The 18,635-nt window shown below is 50.4% G+C and overlaps 1 protein-coding gene across 1 annotated transcript; it reads right to left on the reverse strand.

Annotated features, from left to right (window-relative positions):
* Positions 1 to 1,248: 1,248 nt before the first annotated feature.
* On the reverse strand, positions 1,249 to 7,093 carry TBX22 (T-box transcription factor 22). Its single transcript, XM_051630679.1, has 8 exons — positions 6,958 to 7,093; positions 6,702 to 6,831; positions 6,299 to 6,400; positions 5,873 to 6,047; positions 5,510 to 5,674; positions 5,035 to 5,099; positions 4,867 to 4,952; positions 1,249 to 1,859 (listed from the first exon to the last, which is right to left on the reverse strand). Exons 1-8 carry the CDS (start codon positions 7,091 to 7,093, stop codon positions 1,249 to 1,251), a joined length of 1,470 nt encoding a protein of 489 aa, XP_051486639.1.
* Between the last annotated feature and the right edge of the window lie 11,542 nt (positions 7,094 to 18,635).

Below are 18,635 nucleotides of genomic sequence, written 5' to 3' on the forward strand. Positions count from 1 at the left end.
TGTCTTTGTAAATACAGGATTGTCTTCTTTTAATCCCAAAATGTGGCTGGGTTTCATCAAACAGGATTCTCAAATCTCTCTCATGTATCAAGTAATAAAATTGGCTTAAGCAGGGACTGAGCATCAATCAAATAAAGAGTAAAATCTGTGCCCAATTTATTGCGAGTTACATTGTGCCCTTGGGAGCTAGAGATTATTTACAGGAATAACAAGAATATCCACAGGTTATAATAAAACAAACAAAACTTTAGGAAGGGACTGAAAATCTCCTGTTCCAGGGCCTGTAGAGCTGTAATTCTCTGGAAAAGGTCTGTGTTCTCCACGGGATCGGGCACAGGCTGGTGGATGCAATCCCAGGGGGATCTTTTATGTCTCTTGGTGCTGGAAGTGCTGGGTAGGAGGGGTGTCCTGCAGGGCTCCTGGAGGTGCTTCAACCCACACAGCTCTCTGAGATGGATCTACCATGTCCCCAGTGTGGATCCAGCTCACCACGGGGCGGATGTGTCACCCCCCTCCTTGGTTCCTTCCCACCGTGTTGTCAACACTGGTGCTGCTCTGCACCACCACCTGGAGACCTCTGGAAACAGGAGCATGGAGAAGAGGACTCTTGGGGAACCCCTGCCCTGGGCTCTGCCATCTCATCCCACAAGGCAGTAACACATCCACCCTTTATCCCATCTGTCTTTACCTTGGCAGCAGATACTTGAATTTACATCCCAACTCTGATAACCGAGTCATCTGGGTCCTGGAGAAACAGGGCACTTTCATGTCATGAATCAGGACCCCAGGGAACTTGAGAACATTCTCAAGGACGTGAGAAAACTCGGGATACCTTGCTGACTCAGAATCTCAATCGTCCCTATGAAATCAGTGGCAAAACTCAAGCAGGGTGAGCAGGAGCTCACCGGGGCTTGGAGCTAACTAAAGGCTGGGCAGACAGTTCCAAGGAAACATCTTTATAGCAAAGTATACGTCCACGTTCCTGCTTCAGAGTGCAAATATGAAAAAGGTGACTGTACAGTTTGCTCTTAACCTAAAACCACAACATAAATATCACTAAAAGGTATCACCTTGCTGTGGATCACCTCAGACCCTCCGCGCTCCCCCATCCGCCGCCCTCCCAACAACACGACCCCTCAACGCCTGGACGCGCCCCTCCTGTACCACCCAGGGGTTCAGAGTCAGTAACTAGCAAGCCCTGGGGTATGAGGGAAGGAAAGGCTTGCCTGGAAACAGCCTAGAATTCCCCTAGAGGCAGTGGTTAATGGTGGGCTGCCAGCTGGAGTGGTTACATCTGCTGTCCCGCAGGGAAGCGGAGACGCCGTCGCTCACTTTGAAATGGCTGGTTGCAGCCATCAGCCTCGATGGCACGGAGAAGTTGTAACCATACAAGCCATATGGAGGATGTAAAGAACAATTAAGTGCTTCCCGAGCAATGGGACTCGATGGGAAAATGTTTCCAGATGCATGTAATCCATACAGCATTTGACCAGCAGAACTGGGTACTTGTAGACATTGCCCGTTCAAGTCCTCAGCTTTGGCGTTTTTCAGGTTGGTTATGCCGAGGGAGGAGAGTTTTGGCACGTCCACCATGAAGTGGGGCAGGAGATGGGGGTTGGTGCTTCCCAGCTTTTCGTGGCTTGGGAAGAGGAGAGACTGTTGCCTTAGGAAGCTGGTAGGACAAATCTTGTAGTAGAGGGGCAGGTTGAGGTGGTGTAGGTAGGTCTCGGGGCACGACACGCCGATGCCGCTGGCTGAGAAGTGAAGCGTAGGAGGTGAGCAGGATGGAGAGAGCAGGGTGTTGAGAGGAGAAGGTGTCCCACCACTGGAGGTCACCGGCGAAGAGCTGGAGCTCCCACCTGAAAATGGAGAGCAGAAATGGTCCGGGATGGGCCAGCCACCATTGATAGCTGAGGAACCCACGGAGGACTTCTGCTCCACAGCTCCCTGCCCGCTATGTCCATCCCAACACAAACCTGATTCAAATATCAGCTCCTGGAAAATGGGGAGATTTGTCCATAAATGATTTTGTGTTGTTACTTGGCACTTATCTAAGAACAATATTCCCACCTGGCTAATCCCATTCATTTTACCAGGACAACGACGAGGTTCAGCTCCACAAACCCAGGTACCTGCTGAGTCTGTGCCTCTCTGTGTGACCATTAACCTTCTCCTCTTAGACATACACCATTTTCCCCTATTTTTCCTGCAAATTACAGGCAGTTTCTCCCCCCTCTTACACATTAGAACAAAACAATGTATTCAGCCTGATGGAGACATTTTTTTTGCACCTTCCTGCTCACGGGAATTAACCAATTTTACTTGACTTCCCAGGCAATTTGAAACGTATCCTTGAAAATGAGAAGTGTCTCCAGAAACTTCAAATTCACGTGTCATATTAACCTTCTCCTTTCTGAAATGGATCAATGAGCACTTTCATAATTCATCAGGGAAGTGATGACTGGCTCGTTTCACACCCGTGAGGGGTGGAACATCTCTGCTCAGCACCAGCAACATCCAGAGCTACAACTGCTCCGGGGTGGGGTTGGTGCTCTGGAGCTGCTGGCCCTGATCCTCCACAGCTGCTGGTTTCATCTAACACCATTTAAGAGCCGTGTGTCTCTGCTGCACTTTCATTATTACCACATTCTTCCAGAGGGGTTTTTCCCCACTCTTTATTTCCAGTTCCTATCAAAGTCACTGGGAAAGGAAGGGAACGTGCATCCATTTTTGCTCTGTACTTTTCTCTGTTTACTTTCAATTTAATGTATATCTTAGTATTTTACTCTATTTACATTCAATTTAATGAATATCTTAGTATTTTTCTCTATTTACATTCAATTTAATGAATATCTTAGTATTTTACTCTATTGACATTCAATTTAATATCTTAGTATTTTTCTCTGCTTACATTCAATTCAATTAATATCTTAGTATTTTACTCTATTGACATTCAATTTAATTAATCTCTTAATATTTTACTCTATTGACATTCAATTCAATTAATATCTTAGTATTTTTCTCTATTTACATTACAATCAATTAATATCTTAGCTAGCTGTGACCTGGCCAGACCTTACATGAAACCAGCAGCACAAAACCGACTCTATAACCAACCCAAACTTTTACAAAGCACAACGTGGTTTTTTTTTGGAACGTGGTGCAAATTAATTTTCCAAACTCCCAGCAAGCAGAGCATCCCACAGGCTGGGAATGCTCATCTGGGAATGTTTGAGGGCTCGGGCATCTCCCCCCTCTGATGCCAGGGGCTGTGTCGGAGTGGCTGCAGGGCAGGGACCTGCTCCTCTCCCCATGGACACATCCTGATGTCCTCCCAGGACTGGGCGACTTTGGATCATGGAAAACGCTGCGATTGAGCCCATTTGTATGAGGGTGAGACAGGGAATTAATCTGCTCTAGCAGAGCAAACGAGAGCTAATATTCTCTTCCAGAAACATCCCCCAACTTCCAGCACAAGTTTGGGAAGGGGGATCCCAGGGGGGAGGACAGAGCAGCTCCAAGAGCTGGTGCTTCCTACCATTTCTAGGAGGCTTAAACCCCCCCAGGTTTACATCCAGTTTTTTTCCCAGCACATTATTCCTGCTTTTTAAATAATTTATCAGCAGGTTTGGGGGCTTCAGTGCTTCTCTTTTTCAGCTTTTCTGCAGCTCGATTAGTAGCAGAGTTGGAGATTTTGTTGCATTGACGTTGGCCCAGGAAATGAACTCTGAAGAAAAATACCGATTCCTTTAAAACTAGTAAAAAAAAATTGAATTAAACCGATCTCAGGCAGCCCTAATATTTTAGCATCTACACGGTAATTCTTGCAATTGCTGGTCTCTCATTCCCAGCACCCACCAGCTTCTCTCCCCAGTAGCCAAAAGGGTTTTTAAATCACTTTTTTTTGCATAACGTCTTTTCTAAACTTAATAATACTAATATTTTTTTTTTAAATCTAATTCTCTTTACAGCCTGGTAAACTTCTTTTCTCCCGAGTCTGCTTTTTTTTCGGATGTCTCTCCATTTCCTGCACGGCGTGGATTTTTGCTGTGATTTTTGCGGCCATTCCCTACAGAGAGACGGGAACGATTTGGGGCACCTCGATGCTCTGAAGAGTTCCTGACATGAACGCACATGAAACTGCCGACCTTAAACCCAAACCGGAGCCCTCCAGCGTGCAAACGCTGGGGTAGTTATTTTAATTTCTGCGCTATCAAGAATGATTTTTCAACTAACACTTCCAGAAGCCGGCGGGGTTTTTTTTTCGGGAAAAGGGCCGTAAGAGCGATGGGTGTTTGTCAAACGGATTGAAACCGTTTCCCCGGATTTTTTTTCACTCTTCCCTGCATTTTTGCCGAGTTAAGCGACATCTTAAAGAGCCGATCATTTTATTTCCTCTTGCAGAAAAGCGTTTGTCCGCCCGGATCGATCCGGCTGCAGGAGGCACCGGCCGCCGTTATCACCCCGTTTTGAGTCGTTATCCTCCAACGGGTTGGAAACAATTAGTGTCACAGGATCAAAGCCGGCCCAACCCGGCTCTAAATTAACCTCCTGCCTGCTCAGATATTTTTTTTCAGCTCATCTCCATCTGATTTCTGCCGGGGCTGGGACAGACCGCGCCGTCCTCCTCCTCTTCCCTCAGCTCCTCCAACTGATTTTAACCGGAGTGTTGGGTTTTTTCCTTGCCGAAACCACGCGGAATTGGCTTCCCACAACTCTCCGTTAGCCGGAGGTTCGTTTTCTGGACCCACCTTATTATTTTAATGGTTAAAGACCCTGGAATCCCCCCCCGCGGGGACCTCCGGGAGTGCGGTCACGGCGCAGCCCAGAGACGGCGGGATGGGAAAGGCAGCAAACGGGACTTACCTTGGTTGTCTGCGCCGAAAGCCTTGAAATCCAGGGCGAGGGGGGGTCGCCACGGGTAGGTCTCCAGGAGCCCGTCCAGGACCCCCCTGCGGGGGAAGACCGGGCTGAGCGCGGCGGCGGGGCCGGCGGGCGCGACGGGGCGGGCGGCGGGGCGGCCCCAGCCCTTACCTGTTCCTCCCGGGGTCCCGAAAACCTTTGGCGAAGGGATTCCTGTCGATCTTCAGCTTAGTGATCTGGGGATGGGTGGGAGCGAAAGAGGCTGTCGGGGCTCGGGGGGAGCGGGGGGTCGGGACCGACCTCCGCGGCCGTCGGGGCTCCCCACCCTCCCGGTACCGTCGGGGCTCTGCAAGCCCTCGACCACCCGATACCGTCTCCGTTCCTCCCGGTGTCGTCGAGGGTTTCCATGCCCCCTGTACACCCTGACACCATTGAGGTTGTCCATCCAACGCCCCCTCCGGTACCGTCGGGGCTCCCCATCCTCCAGGTACCGTCGGGGGTCCGCAGCCTCCCGACCACCCGATACCATCTCCATCCCCCTCGGTACCATCGGGTGTCTTCATCCCCCCGATACACCCTGCTACCACCGAGGTTGTCCGTCCACCGCCCCCTCCGGTACCGTCGGGGCTCCCCACCCGCCAGGTACCTGCTGGTTTTGGTAGGCGGTGACGGTGGTGAACTCGGTCTCCTGGAAGGAGAAGGTCTGCACCCCCTCGGCGGGCAGCGACTGGATCTGCGCTAGATCGAAGCGAGAGTCCTGGGCGATAACGTGGACGCGGGGCTTGTACTTGTGCATGGACTGCAGGATGATCTGTGCGGGGGGAGAGCAGGCTGAGCCCTCCCGAGGGGCAGAAGGGCAGGAAGAAAACCTCCTGGAAGTCGGATGGGACCTGGGACCCAGGACCCGTGTCCTCAGCCCCGGGCGAGAGGGACCGTCCCGGGATTGCCCCCCCCCGGGGTGATGCTCCGGCTCCTCCCGTCCCCCCCGGCGGGGCTGCCCCACACTTACGTGCCCCTTGTCGTCCATCTCGTTGTTGGTGAGCTTCACCCGGTCGAAGCTGATGATTTGTCTCATCCAGGTCTCCCCCGAGCAGGGAGAGTCGGGGTGGATGTAGAGCCGCGGGGTGATGCAGGAATGGTCCGTGTTCCCTGCCACCATCCACTGCGAGCTGTGATAGACGTACCTGGCCCGGGCCGGGCCGCGGTCAGGCGGGGAAGAGCCCTTCCCACGCCCACGGATACCTATAGAATCTATAGGTAGTCCCCCCCGCCTCGGCCCCTCACCCCCTATTTCACATACACGCACTAAATGAAGATGGGACCGATCAGGGCGCGGGATGGAAACATCAATCCCGGATCAGGGATCCCGCGGGGGTCGGGGGGACAAGAGGGGGGGTGAGGGTGGTTGTCCCGGGTGGCGCCCACCCCCCCGTACCTGTATCTCTTGGAGTCCACGGGCACGACGTCGATGGCGATGTAATATTGCTTGAGCGGCTCCAGCCCCTTCACCTTCACCCTGACCGAGGGGAACATCCTCCTGCGGGCAGAGGGGAAGGGGCTGAGCCGGAGCCCCTTGAGAGGGGTTGGGAAAGAAAAAAAAAAAATAGGAGCACGGGGAGGAAAAAAAAAAAAAATATCATAAAAATAAAAATCAAACTCAATACATTTAGCGGGTGAGGGGGAAAAAAAAAAAAGGAAAACAAAACAAAAGGAAGGAAGAATAATTCCCCGCACAAGAAAAGCAAATTGGGGAAAAGAACATAACGAATAAGAAAAGAAAAAAAGCAAGGGAGGGGCAGAGGGAAGGGAGGCGGCGGGGCCGGATGCGCAGCCGGTACCTGCCGGCCTTGGTGATGATCATCTCGGTGCCGATCTCGTGGAACCTCCTCCAGAGCTCGGAGCCCTGCAGCTCCAGCTGCACCCCGGGCCCTGCCGCCCGGCCCTCCGCGCCCGCCTTGGGCCGCTTCTCTGCGGGGAAGAGAAACGGGAGGGGACGGCTTGGAAGGCTGCGTGGGCAAAGCGGGGGGCTGTCCTCTCCTCTCCGCCGCCCCGAGTCCCTTCGGGGCTACCAAGCCTCCTCTCCGGGCTACCAACCCGCCTCCGGGGCTCTGCGGCTCTGCCTGCAGCCGCTGCCGGGCTCCTCGTCGTGACCATCCGGCACTTTCCTCTTGGTCGAGGGTCCCACCAAGGATTCCACCGAGAAGGCGTGAGCCCGGGAGCTGAGCGCCATCCCTTCCCCAGGGCCGGGGTGTCCCCCGGGCTGCCGAGGGGCTCAGGCGGGTGGCGGAGGCTCCATCCCGGCTGGGACCCCCCGAGCCTCGCCCGGCCACGGCACCGCTCCCGTCGGGGGGCAGCGGGATCCTCTTGCATCCAACTGAGTCAATAGACGGCTGCAGCCTCCACTGTTTGTTTTGGAAACTGGTGGGAGCATAAGAAACATTGAGTGACATTTCATAGGAGTAACGGGGAGAGGGGGGGTGGGGGGGGGGTGGGAGGAAAGTCAAAGGGGGAGGGAGAGGAGAGCTGGAGGTGGAGGGGAAGAGCGGGGGAAGAGGAGCCGGCCCCGTCTAGGATCAATAAAAGAGTTACTGTTCTCCATTAAATTGTAAAACTCAAAGAAATTTGACATAATTGCACACTAGGGGCCACTTTTCCAACAAAACTGCAAATAACGTTTAACCAGAACCAGCACAAAGGGGACAGAAAAAATTAAAAAAAAAAAAAGAAAGAAAAAAAAAGAAGTCCGAGGGGGCAAGGAGGGGGTTGGGGAGCGAGGAGAGAGGGATAAAGGAGGGGGCAGCCGTGTCTGTGCTGGACCCCCGGGCGAGCTGCGGGGCCGGGGGGGGGTTTTTTGCTCCAGCCCGGCTGCCCCTCTCACCCCCGACCCCTCCGGTGTCCCCGGCACCACCGCGGGTGGTGTCACCCCCTGCTTGTCACCGCTCCGGGCAGGGACCGAGGCTCTTCTTCGCTTTTGATGTGGGTGGGTTTTTTTATTTGTCCGTTCGGTTTTTTCGGTTCGTTTGGTTCCGTTTTTTTTTTTGTCTAAAGGAAGCAAACCCGCCCCCCCCCCCGGCAACACCCGCGGGTTTTTTTTCCACCCCTCCCCTTCAAAGCCCGTCCCCGCAGAGGCAGATGCGCTGAATTCGGGGCAGAAATCCCGGTTTTCCCCCCGGGGCTGGGGCAGGGAGGGGATGCTCCGGGTGGCGGGGGGTCCCGCAGGTGCCCGGGGAAGGGTTTGAGCTGCTTTTTTGCGCGGCGATTTTCTGTCCCCCAAGCCGGGACGTCCCCGCCCTGATTTATTTCCCATCCCTGCACCCTCCCCAGAGCCAAAGGGGATCCTGGGGGCCTGTCTGCTTTTCTTTTTCTTGTGGGGGGAGAGGGAACAGCCGTATTCCCACCGAGCAGGGTGGGTGTCTGCCTCCCCCACCCATCCCCAGGGCACCCCTCGCCCCGGGGATGGCAGCTGGGATAGATGAGCCTTAACGGGGAAAAAAAAAAAAACGTGGAAAGGGATAAAATTCACAGGCCAGCTGAGAAAGCAGGTGAAGGGGGGTGGGAGGGGAGGGTGTAGGAGCTGCTGAGGGGCCCTGCAGCTTCAGGGTGGGCAGGGGATGGGGTGCAGAGCTCCCTGCTCCACTTCCAAGAGCTGCTGTGCTGCCAGGGGAGCACTGGTTTACTCCAAAGTTTCACTTTTCAGGATTTCTTGCCCATTTTGTCAGAGCCTGTTGCCCTGGTGCACGCATTTCCTCCAAGCCTTGGGCTGGCAGCAGGGTGAAAACTGCCTGGGCTTTGTGGACACACCAAAAAGCACGGGTCAGAAAGCCACTACCTGGCAGAACTCAGGACAAACACGTGCTTTAAATGTCCCAGACTCATCCAATTGTCCTCAAATCCCCATCCCAAGGATGCTCCTTCCTCAGCTTGTGGTGGGCTTTGCATGTGGATATTCATTTGTGGATTTCTACACATTTCTATACGTTTATAACCAGTCATACATTATTTTTTTACACACATTTCTACACCAAACTCCTGACATACCTCACTGGGACAGGGGTTTGTCTAAGGAAAAGGCCTTGTCTGCAAATGGGGTTCTGAAAGCTCCTGCTGAGCTCCAGCTGAAATCATGGGGGGAATCTAACAAAGCTGTTTAGAATGGCAGCTGGGACAGATGCTGTAAAATCAGCATATGGAAGAGTGTTGCTTGAATTTCCTTCCCCAGGCTTTTGTAGAGTGGGACATACCTGGGGTCACCCAGGAGGAGTCAGCTCCAACCCTGGCAGGAGTGCAGGCATCTCCTAGCGTGGCCCTCAGAGAAGCTGATTAACTTCAGATTTAATTTTATCAAGGATGATGGTGCTTCTGTGCCTTGTCTCTCAATCTGGAGAGGGTGTCCCTCAATCTGGAGAGCAGCTCCAACACCATGATCTGAACTACATGGAGATTTCGTCCCCGTGTTGCTCCACCCTTCCACTGATGTCCATCCGTGGGGGCCCTGCAAAGCCCCAGCCCCTGCTGATGAGTTTTCCTTCAGATGCACCCACTGAGCACCTAGACAGGATGGGTTCCTGACCCACTCCAGGGGCTTTTCTGGAACCTTCTCCCACAGCCATTCCCACCCGCTGGGGCGAGAAACAGAGGGAAAACAGGGCAGGAGAAGACAGTTTGGGAGGTTATCTTCTTCTACCCTCACCCCCAGGCAGGGCCAGCTCCACCTCTACGGATCATTGTTTCTTCTTAGAGAAACGAAACAAATTTCATGAACATGTTCATAATTATAAGAGCATAAGCTCATGATTTAAAAGCAAGGTGACCGGGGGGTCCTTCCTGGAGCCCAGCGCTGATCAAAGCCAGCTGAGGCCATGAAGTGTGAACCTTTATCTCTGCTGACATGACATATTATTAAAAAGCATTTTGAGTCATCTTTTCTTTCCTTTGCATCCCAACACGTTTCAAGAAGTTGGCCGGGGATCAACCGAGCCTTTTTCATTTCCTACAATGAAAAAGAAACACACCAAACAACCCAAAAACCAAAGTCCGATCGAGATGATCTAATCAGGAACATTTTGAGGGTTTAGGGAGAATTAATATGTCAGAGAAGGGTTTTTAGGGGACTGCAGGGCTTTAAGCTGTCCAAGATTGACTCAGACCCTTCTTGGGCTTTGTAATCTTATGGTCTTTACCCAGTGATGTGCTGGTTGTGTCACTTATTACCGTGGTCAGAAGACTGAGGAAATAATCATTTGGCATGAAGTTCAGAATAACTAACTCAATTTTAAAGCAAGTGTTATACAATATGCCAGAAATGTTTGCTTAACTTGAAACCCATCTTTTAATGCCGTCCATTAATCTCTTCAAGCACACAGGTAAATTCCAAACACAGGCTTTCCTGCCCACTTTTTGGGGCAGACTCCAGGACATTTCATCGTGCTCAAGCTGCTCGAGATCTTGCTGAGATTTATTTTGCATTTAGCAGAACAAAACCAAACCAAAACCAAAGCCCAAAGCAAACCAAACCTGACTTGTGGATCAGGGCTAGTATTTTAATATCATCAGCATTTCATTCTGCATTTAATACTTTTTTTTTATATCTCCACCTGAGATGTCATAGATTTAAAGCTACAATTCTAAATTTGGTGCAAGGACATTTTCAGTTCTAACAGAGAAGCTCAAAGGATTGTCTGTTCTTTGTTTCACAACTTGTTAGCAAATAAACAATCTCTTTTTTTGTTTCAAATCCCAGCCTATTTGCTTGTCCTGTTTGAAACACAAACGAAGGTGCTGCCTCACATCTCCTGGGGATAAGCCTGGCACAGGAGAGATGGGAGCTCTAATATCCCAGTGTGCAAATTCGATCAGTTTCTAGGAAGAAAACAAGTCAATAAATGCATGGATGAGACAGTGTGACACAAACAGCTGCCACCAGCAACACAGGAAAAGGGTGAGAAGTTTGTTAGAGGAGCAAGATGAAGTTAAAATAGACCAGTTTATAAATGCTCTGGCTAAGACAAGAGGCTGCAACTGGAGTGGATGGGACCCTCAGCTGAATAACCCTTCCGTGGGCTGAAAGCAAACCAGTTTGGGGGCTGTGGGAGCTGGAATTTGCAATGTTCTAGCTGAATTCCTGTAAACGTAACTACCACTTCAGTCGAGTCATTAGCTAATGACTTATGAACGGCTTAACAAATATTTCTTCTTCCTAACACCTGAACTTCTTAAAAAAACCTCCTGAAGACAAAGTAACTCTTGGCAGAAAACGCCCATGGTAGCTCCTAGCAGCCCTCAGGAGATTGGTTTCCCAGAAGTTCTCAGATGTCCAGTCCCACAGCAAAGCTTTCATTTCATTCTCCACCTTCTTTTCCCCAGAATGAACTTTGGGAAACCTCTGCTCTTCCATCCAAACGTGGTGGCACAGCCTGTACTTTCTGTCCCCACTGGGCTGTGGCACCTCCTGCAGCGTCCGAAGCAGGAGGTGATGGCAAAGCTCAGCCCATCCTTGCTCTCAGCAACACCCCAAATTCATTTCATGGCAAAAAAAAAGGACAGATTTGGGGAAGGAAAGGCCAGATTATAGTTGTGCACAGCTGGTGTTGAAGTCTCTGAGCTGGCTGACCTCCTGAGGAGGTTCTTCACCACAACGTGCACTGTATTAATTAAAGATATATTAAAATAAATCTCTGTTATGTTATTTCATACTTAAGTCCCCCCAAAAAAGGCTGCACAGGGAATAGGATTAAACTTGAAGGAAATGATTCAGCAAAGTAAAACCAACATAAACAGCATTTGGGGAGAGTTAAATCAAATTAGAGGACTGGAATCACTTTGTGATGAAGAGGGGGGGTGGTGGGTTTCTCCACCACAGCTGGGGAAGTCGAGGAAGGGTCAGTGATGTCCACTTGGTGGGGTGAGGATGAGACCACCACGTGTATCTGCAGTGCCAAGGTGGGACATGACACCACAAGGACCCCCATCCAGCAGCTCTGGCTGGAGACACGTGCCCTGTGGAGGGCTTTCCTACCCTGCCAACGTGGCTGGGGCTGCTTAACAGGGGCTTCTCTCAAATATCTCCCTGCAACCTCAACTTATTTCCTGGAAAAGCCAGATTTCTTGGCTCTGGGCTGTGAGGAACATTTTTCAGGTCAGCTTTCCCTGCTCCTGCCTTTTGGCTGGTGGTTGCGTGTGAGGCGTGAGAGTGAGGAGAAGCTGCTCCATCCATCCCTTCTCCAGCCTCTTCCCTTGTCAGCCTGGCCATCCCACTGACCAGCCTTCCCACCTTCATTGTGGCTTCTCCAGAGCTGAGATATAAGGCCAAGACCCAGCCCCTTCCTCCTCTAAGTAAAGGGAAAAAATTCCTGCCGGGTTGAACTTTTCTCATAATACTTAAAGAAAATACTTAAAGAATGTGTGATAACTGAGGATTTAGAGAGAGCAAAATTAACCACATGGACAAAGCAGAAAACCTTTAGGATGCCACCAAAATGTAGCCTCTCCAGCTTTGTGGAAGGGAAGAGCTCTGGGGGATGGAAGGGTGACCCTGTGTGAGCTGTGTGAGGTGTGGGACCCCCTGTCCCCAAGGTCACCCCTGTTCTTCTCCCTGTCCCCAAGGCCACCCCTGTTCTTCTCCCTGTCCCCAAGGTCACCCCTGTTCTTCTCCCTGTCCCCAGGGCCACCCTTGCTCTTCCCCTGCTGGAGAACAGGGAGGGAAAAACCTGAGTTCTCCATTTAGCTGCCAGGAAAACCTCACAGAAGTGAAATTAATCATAGTTCTGGGGAAGCTGATATTGGATTATTCAATGTTCCCCAGCAGAGGACAAGCTGGACAGAGCCAGGGCTGTGTCTCCTGTGCTCCCCTCTCAGCACTGGGAGCATCCCCAGGGCTTGGGGACCCTTCTGAGGGTTTGTGAGCTCTTCTGAAGGCAGCAACCTGAAGGCAAAGAGCCCTTTTGAAGAGCAAGGTGATTCTGTTTTTACAAAATGCAGCCTAAATTCTGGTTTGCTCCACCTGAAATAGTAACTGGCACCTTGAGGCAGCCCCTCAGTGCTGGGGCACAGGGGGAAGGTCCTTTGGTGGCCTCCATCACATCAGCTGCTCTGAAAGCTGCAGGTGTATCTGTTGTCCATGCAGAAATTGTAGGCTTTGGGGGCTTTCTTCTACCTCACCAAATCCTGATGTCTGCAACAAGCTTTTCTCCCTCCATGGCTGGGCTTGGAGAAGGTGGGTGCAGACAAGACATGATGCTTGATGCCACCCACATCGATTGTGGCTAATTATTTGCATAAATGCAAATAGAGAGGGGTAAAAATCAAAGTTTGAAGGGGTGATGCAGTGGAGAGAAGGGCAATAAATGGAAAGGTTTGCAAAGAAGCTTTCACTCAGCTTCAGAGCACCCATTTTTTTGAGCTCTTAACGTGGGCTTGGGTTGGGGAAGCGACTTCTGAAGCGAACCAGAGAAGATACAATCTTACTCTTTCCAAAGATCTGCCAATACAAATATCTGTCAGCAGATATGTAAAATAATAGCTTTGAAAACAAGGAAAAGAATCACACGAAATATTCTAAGGAGGGTGATGTCACCCCCCCAACCAAACTTTATGTTCTTTGTATTTGTAATTAAAACCTCATGACCTCACTAAGCAAAGCTGGGTGAAACTCTGCTTTTCAAGCCTCCCCTTAGGGATGAGGGATATTATTTTCTGGTTTTAATTTTAAAGTCATAAATAACTGTGATTGACTTGCCACCCCATAGCACCGAGCCGTGCAGAGTAAGTAGACACAACCTTGGGCACGTCCATGTACAGGTGGGTGCTGCACAAAGTCTGCCCAAGGTGCCCACGGGTGGGTGTGGGGGGAGCAGAAGAAAACCAGCTTGAGCTGAACGGGTCCACAAGCTTCAGCTTCAGGAGGGATTTCAGCTCAGAGAAGAGGAAGATCTGTCTCCATGGTATTATCTCCCTTTCCAAAGTTTCCTCCTGGCTGCACTGGGTCACAGCCTGTGGACTGTCAATTACACAGTCCAACCCCAAACCTTCTTTCTCAGTGAGGGAAGAAGAAAACCATGCAATGATTTCATACGTGCAACAGTTCAACCTGTGGCTTCCTCTTGTTTGCAAATGTGGACGGTCCTGCTGAGATCCAAGAACCACTCCAAACCATCACAACTAACAACCAACCATCTGGCCTGGTGGCTCAGCACCTCCCGTGGCCATCAACTCAAATCCCAGCCAACATTTGCAGGGCATTTGCTCTGCAAAACAAGCTCCATCCTCCCAGTAATGTGAAAAGAAGGTGAGATGGGGAAGGCTTGTGGGAGAGCTGGGAAGTGAAGCTGGCTCTGGCCAAGTATCTGTTGACTTTCAGCATCCCCCTCCCCAGCTCTTGGTGCCCCATCCCATGGTTGAGGTCTCTGAGTCCTTCCCCAGGGTCTGCCACTCCCACCCCACCCCATCCCTGCAGTTTTTCTCCATCAGCCTTCCTCAATCCAGCATCCAAGGCTCTGTGGACACTCTTGGGGTTCACCAGAGCCATCGTGGACCTGGACAAGTGCTTACCAGCTGGAGTTGTCTGTCTAAGGTCTCCAGGACCAAAGTGAGTCAAGCTTGTTGGTGTTAGAGGAATGATCTTCCTATCTGAAATGTAAAATCCTGTGCTCCAGCTGGGCTTGCTAGGATCTGCAGAGAGTTTTTCCACCCTTGGTTGGAGCTCATGCTGCAGAATGGGAAGATTTGAAGGGATCAAAAGGGGTTTCCTTGTTTTGTGCAACGCATGGATTTCAGCTCATTTCCATGGTTTTATTTTTCTTTACAGAGACTGCAATTTCAAATTTGGAGGATGGAGGTAGGATCCCTGAGGAGCAGGCAGAAGAGACCCTGGTAGGGCCCTGAATTCCTGACAACTGCTGTGCCTCCAGGAACCGTGACCCCCAGAACCCCAATCAGGCCCTTGATCTGGAGCATCTACCTTCATTATCACCCTCCCCTGCCAGTCCTGACCAGAAGTCTGAGTTCTGATGGGAGCTCATGCACACAAAAATTGCCTCTCCTTAACATTCAGGGCCTGGAACCAGCAGCTGAGCCTGATTCTGGCTCTGCAGGAAGTTTTATCCATCCCAAAGTTGTGTCTTTTTTGCCCATCTGGTTGTGCTTGGGGATGATGTTACCTCTCAGGGCTGCTCAGGTCTGCCTGTGCCCATCAGTTCTGAGAATCAATATCTGCAGAAATGCTCTGTGGGGAACTCAGTGGACATTTGATATTGAAATATAATTGGTAATTCATCAGCAATCCTCTGTTTGAAGGCTTTGGGCTGAGCGTGGCATTAAGCCAAGCGACAGGGCAGGTTCTGCTTCTTCTACAACAGGGCTACCAAAGGCAGATGGTTGGCTGGCTCCTGCACTACCAGGAAAAGTGGTCTGGGTTGAGAAAAACCCCTTTGAAACACCCATCTTACCCCAGAACATAAACCATGTCCCGTGCCACTGATGTTGAGGCGTCCTGAACCCTTTTCTATTTGGGTCAAAGTCCTGCAGAGGTTCCCCAGACCTGATGGACACAGGAGATGCTCCAGTGTGGCCAGAGCCCCAGCCAAAAGCAGCACCCCTTGGGGACACCCTATGGGCTCCCACACAGCTGGGATTCTCCTTTCCCCCCTCTTTCCCCCTTCCCAGGACAGGAAGACCCCTTAGCAGACAGCACATGTAGGGGCAGGGGAGTTTCTCTAAGCTGCAGAGAGATGGACTCGATTTTCATCTGGATTTCTGCCTGTGTTCGTGCATCTGCTCGTTTTTATTGTCCCACATTCCACAAACTTCAAGCACTTCCACATCTACCAGATTTAATGCAGCTCACTGAACAGTGGGATACAGCTCAGCACCCATGGCACCAAACCCTTCTGCTCTGCACGTCCTGCTGCTCCCCGTCCCGACCGACCCCAGGAACAGCAAATTCAGGAACGACTGAGGAGCTGGGAAGGCTCCAGATCCAGAACTGTTTTGCTGTTGGAGAGCAGAGGACTCCAAAGTGGGTTATTTCATGCATTTTCAGGAGGGGTTTTGTGAGCATCACTCACCTGCCACTACCCACCCTCTGCCCTCCTCCCAGCATCTCGGAGCGAGTCGGAGCATCCCACTGGGAAAAGGCCTTAGAAGATGCTGCCAGTTCTCCCTGCCCGATGGAGGAAGCCAGCAGATGGGAACCCTCCAGCTCCTCAGAGCTCAATTAGCAACAGATGATGAATCCCAGTTGCCTGGGAGAGATCTTTTCCCCTCCTGAAAGACCAGGCTCAGCTCTGAGGCCGCTGGCAGCCACGCAGCCATCCTAGCGTGGCCCTGCCTGGCCCAGTTCAAGGGGGTTTGGATTACTGGAATGTGGAGGTAAGAGGATTGAAAAAGCTGTTACCCTCCAATTGCTATGAGGTAGGATATAGCCACCAGAATAGGAGTGATTCTGTGCTCCAGCAAATCGGAGGGAATAAATATTCCAGAGGCAACGCCGGGATTTTTTTTCATCCCGCGTAATTCGTATCAACAATAAAATGCAAATGGGGAGGATGAAAAAATTAATTAAAAAAAATATTACTGTCTCCGTGGCTGGTAAATAAAACTGAATGATAGAAAAGAAGGTATGAGATTTGTGTCCCAGAGCTGGGAAGGCAGACACAGCCTGCAAACTTCTGTTACCTCACGCACGAAACAACCCGAGCCTGAAAACCGTCCCAGTTTGTTTACTTTCACAAAAATCAGGAACACATTGGGAATGATTTGCAAGACAAAAAAAGAAAAGCCTTCTTTTATCAACCAACTCATTCGACAAATAATATTAAGTACCTTCCACTACCAGGAATGCTGCAAACCTCAGGCTGGGATTTCACCCGTGTCGGAGTCGACGTTGCTGCGGGAGCTCTCGGACAGATTCTCGGTCGTAAAGTTATGTAGTTTGATGTTTAAAGGGGGGAAAAAAAGTTAAATTAAAAAACCCAGAACGCTTTCTGGCTTGGCTTCTGAGCCTACCATGGCATTTCAGATCACTGCAATCAAGTGTGGCTGGAGGAAAATGCTGTTTTTCCCTTTCACATTTTATTTCCCTTCTCTTGCGTCTCGGGTGCATCTGTCAACCAGGTCTCCCTCCCCTCCTGCTGGATTTGAAAGCAGGGAGGGGACAGGACTGTTGTTATTTATTATGAAAGGCTAAAGAAACTGGCCAAAAAAATATATATGGGGCAGATGATAATGACTGCAACCTTATCTGTATTAATATTTTAAATTATAAGAAGTGGAATTGAACGGAGCCTGCCCGTGTGCCCGTGGCCTCGGGGCCTCACCAGAGCTGCATCCACAGCTTGTGAAAGCAAACTGCAAAATGTACTCAGTGACAGCCACAATATTTATCATTTATTCAATTATTTGCCTTCTCCTTGCTTGGTTCTGGTGGCAGTTTGTGCAAAACTTGCACTGGTTCAACTCTTCCACCTGTGGATTTGTCCAGAGCCAGAGAGACACAACTTGCAAAGCCAATTATCAGCTTCAGTGATTGAGTATCAAGAGGGGAGGGGGTTTCCCTGCAAGGTACAGTCCTGGGTCACATCCTCCAACCATCTTCTCCCTGGTCTTCCAAGTTTCTGCAAATAATTCTGAGCAAAAGAGGAAAACAGAGCAACTCATCCCAAATAACTTCACTGCTGGGGAAAAAATTAAAAAAAAAGCCTTTTCACTCTTGTGTCCAATTAACAGTCTTGGAAAAGGCTGATGAGGGGGGAGGAAGGTCAGGTCTGCTCAGCCTCAGCCCTTACACCCTCCTCCATCCCCCAGGCAAAGGAAACCAGTATCCAGCCCTGCCTGGCACCACCCTGGGGCCTGTTTTCAGTGTTTTCAAGTGTTAAAGCACTGAAAACTACACTTTTCCCAAGTGTTTTCCCTCCCCTAGAGCACGAATCTCGACCCCAGCAGGGGGATTGAGGAAGGGTTTGGTGGGGCAGTAGAGGACATCCAGACTTGGTGTGGGATGCACAAACTGGTGGGAGCATCCCCCAGATCCAGTCAGGATGGACTTGCTGAGGATGAAATAGCAAAAAGACATGATTCCAGGGCTCATCAGGCAAACCCACGTGTTCCATCCTCCTGTGTCACCTGGAGCACGTCTAGAAGAACATTCTAAACAGGCTCTGACGGTCACTCCTTCCTCTTTGACTCATGTCGGGTGGAAACCGTCTCCTCTGAAATCCAAGAGGTTACTCCAGAAGCAAATCTGAATTATCCCTACATTCCTGATCCCTTTGGCATCAGAGGGAGCTTTGGCCCTGCTCGCTGGGCAGCCAGGATCTCGTGTTGGGTGGACAGAGGTTTGGAAACCTGGCAGAACACAGAGCACAGATGAGCCAGCAGCAACTGAGGATGAAATGTTTGTTACCCCACTTGAAAAAAAAAAAACAACATCCCTGCAGCCACAGAAACAGGAGGAAACTGGGCTTTGCAATCAACCCCAGCTCTAAAAAAGAGCTGCAAATGGAGAAGTATTAAAAACCCTGTTTAAATATAGATTTTTTTTTTAATACGCCTTTTATTTTTATTTTTTTAAAAAGCCATATCAGTTTACATTTCTAATGTTGGTATCATCCAGCACTTTAAATCAAATTATAGCTGCATTAGGCTGCTTAACAATGTTTCCTTTTAATTAGGTTTACGAGTCCCACATGCATTTTTTTTCATAAATAAAAAAAAATAGATTAAACAAACTTAATTAAATTACACGAGAGGGGTTAGGTAAGACAGCAGAAAGCCCAGCA

This window comes from Apus apus, chromosome 12, assembly GCF_020740795.1.
Source record: "Apus apus isolate bApuApu2 chromosome 12, bApuApu2.pri.cur, whole genome shotgun sequence".
Classification (NCBI taxonomy): domain Eukaryota; kingdom Metazoa; phylum Chordata; class Aves; order Apodiformes; family Apodidae; genus Apus; species Apus apus.